The sequence below is a fragment of the Nanorana parkeri genome, unplaced genomic scaffold, assembly GCF_000935625.1.
Source record: "Nanorana parkeri isolate BGI_ZX_2015 unplaced genomic scaffold, ASM93562v1 scaffold3561, whole genome shotgun sequence".
In the NCBI taxonomy this organism is placed as follows: Eukaryota; Metazoa; Chordata; class Amphibia; order Anura; family Dicroglossidae; genus Nanorana; species Nanorana parkeri.
Window position 1 is genome coordinate 2,537 of NW_017309829.1, and position 10,993 is coordinate 13,529.

A 10,993-nucleotide genomic window follows, 5' to 3' on the forward strand; every position below is an offset into this window, starting at 1 on the left:
TCGGGCTGCGCGCGGGGCTGGGGGGGTGGGTTGTCATCATCCAGCCTTCAAATATCGACCATTACTATGACACCGCTGTGAAGCTGAAGTTTAATCTGCTTCTATTTTGCCTTCCCTGTTGTCTAATGTGACATCAGAGGGGGCGGGGCCCTAAAAGTGCCGATTGTTCTGGGCCCACTTGTGCCTTCCGTTGGCCCTTGTATTGGACATACCATGTTTCTCCGAAAATAAGACCTAGTTGTGACCATTCCCAGGGCCGGTGGTGGCATGAGGGGAAACTTGAAGAGCCGCGGGAGAGAATCAGCAGTGCCGACGAAGCCAGCGCTAGAGGAAGAGAGGCGGCACCGGCGGGAGCAGAGCCACATAAGCCGAACCCTCCTCTATAGCCCCGCCTCCTGTCACAGGCGGAGTCATAACAAATGCACTCCGCCTGTGAGAAATCCATAGTGAAAGCGCGCTTCGCTCATTCCGGCCAGCGATTAGTTACCAAATTGCTCTTGAAAGGTACGGCGCCCCCTGATTGCCCTGATCACCATATTTTTACCCCGGAAATAAGACCGAGTGTGTTTTTTTGAGCCCCAAAAAATATAAGACAGTGTCTTATTTTCGGGGAAACACGGTACATCCATTGTAGAAGGTTTAGTGTCATGGAAGGCAATATGTTATTATTTCCATGGAAGTCAGTGGATATGAGTCACATGATCTGGTATACTAGAGGTGATGTGGGGGTGATGTAGGGGTCAGGTGGGGCTCATGTGGGGGATGGTGGGGGGGTGTTTCATACTCACTTTGGCGCAGAATTGTAATCGGTTCCATCCACCCATTTCCAGTCTCCAGACACGTCCGTCAGTCCGATCCACGTGTACTTCCCCTTCATTATTGAAAACACGAAGTCCTACAAAACACCATCATTACCATTCAGTCCTCTCTATGGGGAGCTTTCTACAGACCAGTTTTTGAAGCATTCCTCCTAAGCTGAGACCTCCCATCTCTTTTATTCTCTAGTTTCCCCCCTTCAGACCCCTTTGAATGTCCAGCGTCCTTCCAGTGGAGGATATAGACCCCCAACGTTCGAGGTGCATAGAATCCATGGCTCCCGAACAGGGAAAGGTTAGGGAATCCCGGCTAGTCTGGTTTATATGTCGGATATATTAAGGAAATACATCCAAAGAGATGATAAAGCTGCAGGTCAGGAAAAGACCATCCAGACGGCTCCCCATAGAGGGCTCCTCAAGACGGGTCCATGGCTTTGGGCTGTGAGGGTTCTTCTGAAAACACTCCGAGATCATTCACAATTTACTCTCCTTCTGACCCGCCATTGACCGGCCTCAAGCCGCATTTGTACTCCCATGGACTCTGATGAACTTTCATAGTTACATATTCAGGCTGAAAAATGACATCGAGATCAACCAAAAAAAACCAACAACTTCAGAAACCTGATCCAGAGGAAGGCAGAAACTGTTCTAAGGAATGATCCAAATCTCCCACCATGACTGGTCCTGATCCTCCACAGTTCAACAATCTACAATCTCATCTCTTAGAGTCGGTGATATTCTGAGCACCTCAGCAATCTGTGGAGATGTCTAGAACCCTCTCCTGGGCAAGTCTATTCCACATTGTACAGCTCTGACTATAAAGAAGCCTTTCCATGTGTTATACACGGCGATCATGTCCTCCCTCATCGCCTCTCCTCAGGGAGAACAAATTCAGTTCAGATAATCTCTCCTCGTAGCTGAGCTCCTCCATAACTCTGATCAGATTGGTTGTCCTTCTCTACACTTCCCCAACATCCAACCGGAGCCCAACACTGAGCTGCAGATTCCAGATGAGGTCTTACTAATGCTTTGCATTGGGCAGATTACATCCCTCTCTCAGGAGTCTATGGCGGTTATTCATGAAGGATCCAGTCGTAACTTCAGCTGATCCTTCGGCTCTCTTCGGCGGCCTCTGCCCTTCGGTTCAGTCAAACCCTAAGGCTATTCACAATATTCACTATAGCCCGTACAGCGGCCGAGCAGCTCAGCCAAGCCGAAGGCATATGCTTCGGCTCAACTGAGCGGAAGTGACACATTTTTTTTTAAGGCACAGAGGTACCGAGCACGATAGCCGAGCCGAATGCCGCTCGGTGGCCTTGGGCTATTCACTCGCTGCCGTTCGGCCCCCTATGAGAATATATGTGAATAGGGGAGAGCCAGTGAGCTGCCGGAGCTTCGGCTCAGCCGATCCAGATGTTGGATCGGCTGAGTCAAAGTCCTTCTGCACTTCATGCAGGGCCGATGTACGGCTGATATCAGCCATACAAGCCAGAAGTGAATAGCTGAACAGCGTTGGGCTCACTTCCCTTCGCCTGGGTTATTCTCTCGCCGGCCTTCGGCACCCTTAGTGACCAATTTATAAAGGAGATGAAGCTTCCCATCCCCTTCCCTCTTCCGGGTCCGCCGCACGTTGCTGACAATTCTTTCCTCATCCATAAACGTTGACATGTTGAAGTGAAAATAGAGATTCTACAGAAAAGCCAAGCAATGTGGCCCGGGCACAGGGGGGGCCCGGCCAGGGCATCCCTCTGATGCCGTGAGGGCCATCTGCGGGGTCACTCTCCGGTGGGCTCTGCGGGGTCACTCTCCGGTGGGCTCTGCAAGTGGCATAACTAGCAATCACGGTGGGCCCCATACAAAATCTTGCTATGGGGCCCTGTGATTTCTAGTTACGCCCCTGATCCTGAGCACAGGAAATGGAAAGGATGAGCAGAGGATCTGTATGGACGTCTCATAGGCACCACAAGCCGTCATGTCTGTCCTTTCTGATTGATCAAATTCTTTGTGAATTCCTGGGAGTGAAAATTGCACTCATCAGCCGAGAGTCCAAAACCCACCAAACCGCCCTCACCAACCACCAAACCGCCCTCACCAACCTCCAACCACCAAACCGCCCTCACCAACCTCCAACCACCAAACCGCACTCCCCAACCACCAACCACCAAACCGCCCTCCCCAACCATCAACCACCAACCTGCTCCTCCTCCGTGTTGATGACAACCAGATGGGAATCTTTATCCTCGCAGAACTTCTTTGATGCGCTCCACGACTTCCCGGCAAAGGGAGCGAAGTAACAGCTGGACTGGAAGGTGCTCCATCCCGATGGGCAGGTGAAGTCGTTGGATCCTACAGACAGGGAAAGGACAATGTCAGCCTAACGGGAGGAATGTCTGGAGAGAGAAGCGGAGAAGAGCCAGACAAGAACAAAGTAAAAAGATGTCCCCCGTCCATGACAAGACATTGGAAACGTATCTCCAACCAAGAACGTGACAACGCTACGAGTCCTGTCCACGTGTCCCAGGCTGCTGTGTATTGCAATGAGCATGTCAATAAATAGACGCACTTCTACCTTTGGAGTGCCGGTGTCCCTACTTTTTCGTATTACTGGATGGTAGCCCATCCATCGACTGCCGATGGACCCAACCATTCTTATGATGGATAAGCGGTCAGGAGGGCAATGGGTATATGGATTGAGGTTGCTGTGCGTGTCGTCTCTCCGGAGATTGACCCTCTCTGTTGTCACTGGACTGAAAGTCATAGTTAGCAGTTGTCACCACAACAGGAATACATCTTTTTATTGGAGACGCCTGCTCTGGTGACAACTGTCTAACTTGGGATCTTTCATCCCTTTCGAAAGGTTTCCCCCCTACTTGCTGCTGTGTCTGACACGGCCCAACATGAGTTGTATCCATTCCTTACTTCATTCCCCCAAAAAATAGATGTCCACATGGTCTGTATGACCTATATGTGACCACACCCGGTTTGGGTCTTTTTATTCTCCAGTTTGGTTCTGTAAGCTCACCATTCACTTGCAGCTTCTTCACCTGATCCGAGAGTCTACGGAGGGTGTTGAGGGCCCGATTCACACTGCTCTGCAAGGTGCCTGTAATAGAAGAGAAAGGAGGGAAGAGATATTCGCCAACATGCGAAGCTGCCCGTCACCAACACGCAACACCCCTCTGAGATTCCACCCCATCACCCTTCTTACACCTCATACACCAACACCCCACATCACATGACGCCAACACCCCATGTCACATGATACCAACACCCCACATCACTTGAATACTTCACATCACATGATGCCAACGCCCCATATCACATGAATACTCCACATCACATGACGCCAGCACTCAATACTTTACCCTGGCACTCCCAAGCCACCATTACTAATAGTCTGTTCTCAACCAATTACCCAACACCACATTCATCAACATTCACCAGTCCCCCTCTTGAAGAACATCATATTTACTAACACAACATCATCGTGAAATTCTCCGCCTGTTTTCCCCTCACACTACATTCACCAACACGCCAGAAAACCTCCATATTTTATCCCTATACTGAACCAATGTCGTACATTTCCATGATCACATGACTCCACCCATTCATTCTATCCCCAGCCATTTACCCAGCACCACATTCATCAACAACGACCAATAAGAAATGCTTCTGACTTACACCAGCTACGCACATTCTTACCTATATCACCATCACTGGATAGGGGGCCAGCGGGTGAGGAGGATCATGGCCTATATTGTGGCCACCAAAGCAAGTGAAGGAACCTCAGAGGGGGCTGGAAAGGCTGTAGTGGGTACCTTGCGGTGACTGCTCTAAGGCAGAACTTTTAGGTTTTGATAACCAGAGTGGAAGAAAGGTTTACTTTGACCATGCTCAACATTGCCAACACACCAACACTCCATTCACCAACATGGAGCAATAGACCGAGAGTTTCATCCACATTCAGTCCCTCAACTCGATCGTGTACACCAGCCTACCATATCACCTGTGTGCAGCGCTCATCCCAACCATTCTCCATACCTCGGCAGCCCCACTGCTTTGCAGCCAAGCATCAAATCCTTCTTCTTCAACAAATATCCGCCATATTATTCCCACACATCCTTCTGATTTCTAGCCCTTAGTCCCTTTCTGGACGGAAACCCCAAATGCCCAAATGAACGTTCAGTTTAAATTCAGCTGAGCATGTTGCGGGTGCATCCAACCAAAAGCTGCGCAAAGTCTTACAGTTGTTTATGACAGGTTCACTTTAACCCTTCTCTTGTTCTCTTCCTATCACACAGCTGCTGACATCCACCTCCTTTACCATCATCCTTCTAGTAGCCACTCCGGAACCTCCATACTCATCATTATCCATCTGCTTTACCCCGATGTTCTACCCCAACTGCCCTCTCCCTCCACTCAGAACAGAACATTACTTATAGACGTGTCTGCCTGCAGAGCTTTCAGAGCATCGTTCAGCTGCTGTAGCTTCTCTGTCGTCTTGCTCCCTGTAGGACAGGAGATAAGAAGAAGTTATTTCCAAGTCACAATGACTCCCATCATCCCATCTACAAGACACTCACCATCCTGAATCAGTTGGGCCACTCTGGAGTTCATGCTGTTACTGAGGTTTCCGATCTTATACTCCAGGGTGCGGTCAGGAGGCTTCTCACCCGGATCTGTGGGGTAAAAGTCCACAGTGTATGACATTAGTAGGATGGCACCATCCCTGGGAACTTGGCAGGAATGACCCGGCAATGTGTCATTGTGTCTCTAACCTGACGCAGGTTAGAGACACAAAGGAACCTCTGGAACATTCCGCTTCATGGTGCCCCAAAGGGGTTGCATTAAGATCATAGGATAAGATTGTATCCTCGGAGCAATGCTGCATGCAGACTGCCGGATGGGGGTGGACTACAGAGATCAGGACACGCCTAGAGTCACCGGCACAGGCAGCAAATCAATCAGAAATGGGCTCATAGGGGACAGTGGTCAGAAAGTACTTCATCTCTCCCTGCTGGGTATAATTAGGGGCACACTGATCAACCTCCCTATTCTCATTCAGGGACACACAGGGGTACAGTGACCTCCGCCCTACTCTCCATCCATAGACATACAGGGGTACAGTGACCTCCGCCCTACTCTCCATCCATAGACATACAGGGGTACAGTGACCTCCGCCCTACTCTCCATCCATAGACATACAGGGGTACAGTGACCTCCGCCCTACTCTCCATCCATAGACATACAGGGGTACAGTGACCTCCGCCCTACTCTCCATCCATAGACATACAGGGGTACAGTGACCTCCGCCCTACTCTCCATCCATAGACATACAGGGGTACAGTGACCTCCGCCCTACTCTCCATCCATAGACATACAGGGGTACAGTGACCTCCGCCCTACTCTCCATCCATAGACATACAGGGGTACAGTGACCTCCGCCCTACTCTCCATCCATAGACATACAGGGGTACAGTGACCTCCGCCCTACTCTCCATCCATAGACATACAGGGGTACAGTGACCTCCGCCCTACTCTCCATCCATAGACATACAGGGGTACAGTGACCTCCGCCCTACTCTCCATCCATAGACATACAGGGGTACAGTGACCTCCGCCCTACTCTCCATCCATAGACATACAGGGGTACAGTGACCTCCGCCCTACTCTCCATCCATAGACATACAGGGGTACAGTGACCTCCGCCCTACTCTCCATCCATAGACATACAGGGGTACAGTGACCTCCGCCCTACTCTCCATCCATAGACATACAGGGGTACAGTGACCTCCGCCCTACTCTCCATCCATAGACATACAGGGGTACAGTGACCTCCGCCCTACTCTCCATCCATAGACATACAGGGGTACAGTGACCTCCGCCCTACTCTCCATCCATAGACATACAGGGGTACAGTGACCTCCGCCCTACTCTCCATCCATAGACATACAGGGGTACAGTGACCTCCGCCCTACTCTCCATCCATAGACATACAGGGGTACAGTGACCTCCGCCCTACTCTCCATCCATAGACATACAGGGGTACAGTGACCTCCGCCCTACTCTCCATCCATAGACATACAGGGGTACAGTGACCTCCGCCCTACTCTCCATCCATAGACATACAGGGGTACAGTGACCTCCGCCCTACTCTCCATCCATAGACATACAGGGGTACAGTGACCTCCGCCCTACTCTCCATCCATAGACATACAGGGGTACAGTGACCTCCGCCCTACTCTCCATCCATAGACATACAGGGGTACAGTGACCTCCGCCCTACTCTCCATCCATAGACATACAGGGGTACAGTGACCTCCGCCCTACTCTCCATCCATAGACATACAGGGGTACAGTGACCTCCGCCCTACTCTCCATCCATAGACATACAGGGGTACAGTGACCTCCGCCCTACTCTCCATCCATAGACATACAGGGGTACAGTGACCTCCGCCCTACTCTCCATCCATAGACATACAGGGGTACAGTGACCTCCGCCCTACTCTCCATCCATAGACATACAGGGGTACAGTGACCTCCGCCCTACTCTCCATCCATAGACATACAGGGGTACAGTGACCTCCGCCCTACTCTCCATCCATAGACATACAGGGGTACAGTGACCTCCGCCCTACTCTCCATCCATAGACATACAGGGGTACAGTGACCTCCGCCCTACTCTCCATCCATAGACATACAGGGGTACAGTGACCTCCGCCCTACTCTCCATCCATAGACATACAGGGGTACAGTGACCTCCGCCCTACTCTCCATCCATAGACATACAGGGGTACAGTGACCTCCGCCCTACTCTCCATCCATAGACATACAGGGGTACAGTGACCTCCGCCCTACTCTCCATCCATAGACATACAGGGGTACAGTGACCTCCGCCCTACTCTCCATCCATAGACATACAGGGGTACAGTGACCTCCGCCCTACTCTCCATCCATAGACATACAGGGGTACAGTGACCTCCGCCCTACTCTCCATCCATAGACATACAGGGGTACAGTGACCTCCGCCCTACTCTCCATCCATAGACATACAGGGGTACAGTGACCTCCGCCCTACTCTCCATCCATAGACATACAGGGGTACAGTGACCTCCGCCCTACTCTCCATCCATAGACATACAGGGGTACAGTGACCTCCGCCCTACTCTCCATCCATAGACATACAGGGGTACAGTGACCTCCGCCCTACTCTCCATCCATAGACATACAGGGGTACAGTGACCTCCGCCCTACTCTCCATCCATAGACATACAGGGGTACAGTGACCTCCGCCCTACTCTCCATCCATAGACATACAGGGGTACAGTGACCTCCGCCCTACTCTCCATCCATAGACATACAGGGGTACAGTGACCTCCGCCCTACTCTCCATCCATAGACATACAGGGGTACAGTGACCTCCGCCCTACTCTCCATCCATAGACATACAGGGGTACAGTGACCTCCGCCCTACTCTCCATCCATAGACATACAGGGGTACAGTGACCTCCGCCCTACTCTCCATCCATAGACATACAGGGGTACAGTGACCTCCGCCCTACTCTCCATCCATAGACATACAGGGGTACAGTGACCTCCGCCCTACTCTCCATCCATAGACATACAGGGGTACAGTGACCTCCGCCCTACTCTCCATCCATAGACATACAGGGGTACAGTGACCTCCGCCCTACTCTCCATCCATAGACATACAGGGGTACAGTGACCTCCGCCCTACTCTCCATCCATAGACATACAGGGGTACAGTGACCTCCGCCCTACTCTCCATCCATAGACATACAGGGGTACAGTGACCTCCGCCCTACTCTCCATCCATAGACATACAGGGGTACAGTGACCTCCGCCCTACTCTCCATCCATGGACACACAGGGGTACAGTGACCTCCACTCTACTCTCTATCTTCTTCCGGTGTGCGTGCTTACATCACAGATTAGAAGGTTGGGAGCTAAGTTGTTGTCACTGTCCGGGGATTGGGAGGGATGAGCAGGGACCTTGCTGAATGTGTCACAGTTCCAGCAGGGGGCCCTGTCTGTCAAATGTACCCAGCACTGCATGTGAAGATCACTGTATGCACTTTTGTGCCCCTCTAATGCCCCCCATCCCTGCCGCACGGCCCCTCCCCCCCTCCTCTGCCATACAGGTTAGATGAAGAAGAGCAGCACTGCTTGTGTTTGTGTTGGGCTTTGGCCTTCTAGCTATGGATGGACTAACAGCAAAACGCATGGAGAGGACTTCCTGTATATTAGGACCGGCCAAATAAAAGGGATTTATTTGATATTAATATGTAATTCATTTTCTAATTAAGTTCCTGTTGGAAATGTTTTATAACCCTCCGAACATCAAAGTCAATGTAGTGTTGTCCCTGAACACCAATCGCAGGTTTTACACTGAGGAGGTCAGATCAATTATTTATACGTTCATCTCTTATTATTTCTACAATCATTGAACGTCCCCGGAGATGTAAATTAGGGGTTCCCAGGGACCTCAAAGTCTTTACAAGGCTTCCTTGTCCACGTTACACGATTGCTGAATTCTGATTTCCACAAATCTGCATGGAACTTGTGAGTAGTGAGTCCTCCTTCTGGGTGTAGACATCGGAGGAGCCCAGCCAGAGGAGCCATGGCCGGAGGGGTAAGTGACTTCCTAATGTTTCCCAAACCTCTGAGCCCAAACCCAATAACCACATGACTAGGCAGAGAGATAGGAGGAGTCAAAGCCACGCATTGCTAAACATCAGATAAGGCGGAAAGATTCAGAAGGCTGGTGAGTCACAGACCCGTCAGGGAGGTCACAGAGGAGCCTACAGAGGTATCTGAGTGTTGCGTAGATGTGATACATCATCGGGGACTACAATGTACTAAGTATCCCACTTACATCTGAAGGAGATGATGAGGATGATGATGATGGAGAGGAGAACGGCACAGGTGGTGCACAGAGCACAAAGAAGGCGAGACGAAGGTTGGGGAATCCAAAGGTTCATCTTGGTATCTGGGTGGGAAGAGAGAAAGGACAACATGTTAAGACCAGACCAATAAGGGCCCTCCTTACCATCTTGTCTTCCTTATAGTGTACAGCGCTGCACACACTGTTGGCGCCATATAAATCCTTTATAATAATAATAAGAAGAAGAACCTCAACAGGACTGAGTGTCAGAAGTGGACGGGACTGCGCGCACAGATGCTGAAAAATCTCTGCACACAGCTCACCTTTGATCATTCAGACCAAACAGATTAGGGATGTTCAGATACCAGTGCCGATACCAGTGCCGATACCAGTGCCGATACTTGGCATTTTCACGAGAACTACAAGGGTTGCCGCGGTTGCAGCTGGGACCGGGCTCTGGCGCTCCACCACTGTCCTGATATCATTAGTCTGTATTGTTTTATAAAAACTATCACATGACACTAAACAAAAATGTATCAGTACTCGTATCTGTGAGGACTTGGACAAGTATCAGTACTTGTATCTGTGAGGACTTGGACCAGTATCAGTACTTGTATCTGTGAGGACTTGGACCAGTATCAGTACTTGTATCTGTGAGGTCCTGGAATGTATCAGTACTTGTATCTGTAAGGACTTGGACCGGTATCAGTACCTGTATCTGTGAGGACTTGGAGAGGTATCAGTACTTGTATCTGTGAGGACTTGGAATGTATCAGTACTTGTATCTGTGAGGACTTGGACCAGTATCAGTACTTTTATCTGTGAGGACTTGGACCGGTATCAGTACCTGTATCTGTGAGGACTTGGAGAGGTATCAGTACTTGTATCTGTGAGGACTTGGAATGTATCAGTACCTGTATCTGTGAGGACTTGGAGTGTATCAGTACTTGTATCTGTGAGGACTTGGACCAGTATCAGTACTTGTATCTGTGAGGACTTGGACCAGTATCAGTACTTGTATCTGTGAGGACTTGGAATGTATCAGTACTTGTATCTGTGAGGACTTGGACCAGTATCAGTACCTGTATCTGTGAGGACTTGGAGAGGTATCAGTACTTGTATCTGTGAGGACTTGGACCAGTATCAGTACTTGTATCTGTGAGGACTTGGACCAGTATCAGTACTTGTATCTGTGAGGACTTGGAGAGGTATCAGTACTTGTATCTGTGAGGACTTGGACCAGTATCAGTACTTGTATGTGTGAGGACTTGGA

General features: G+C 50.3%; 1 protein-coding gene across 1 annotated transcript in view; it reads right to left on the reverse strand.

Annotated features, from left to right (window-relative positions):
* LOC108803275 (asialoglycoprotein receptor 1-like) overlaps positions 1-10,993 on the reverse strand; it is a 15,147-nt gene that overhangs the window by 711 nt on the left and 3,443 nt on the right. The window contains exons 3-8 of the mRNA XM_018575108.1: positions 9,712-9,825; positions 5,399-5,494; positions 5,252-5,323; positions 3,838-3,918; positions 3,010-3,161; positions 789-895 (exon numbers count right to left, since the gene is read on the reverse strand). Of these exons, the coding sequence (XP_018430610.1) occupies positions 789-895; positions 3,010-3,161; positions 3,838-3,918; positions 5,252-5,323; positions 5,399-5,494; positions 9,712-9,825 (622 nt within the window). The remainder of the gene's footprint in view (positions 1-788; positions 896-3,009; positions 3,162-3,837; positions 3,919-5,251; positions 5,324-5,398; positions 5,495-9,711; positions 9,826-10,993) is intronic.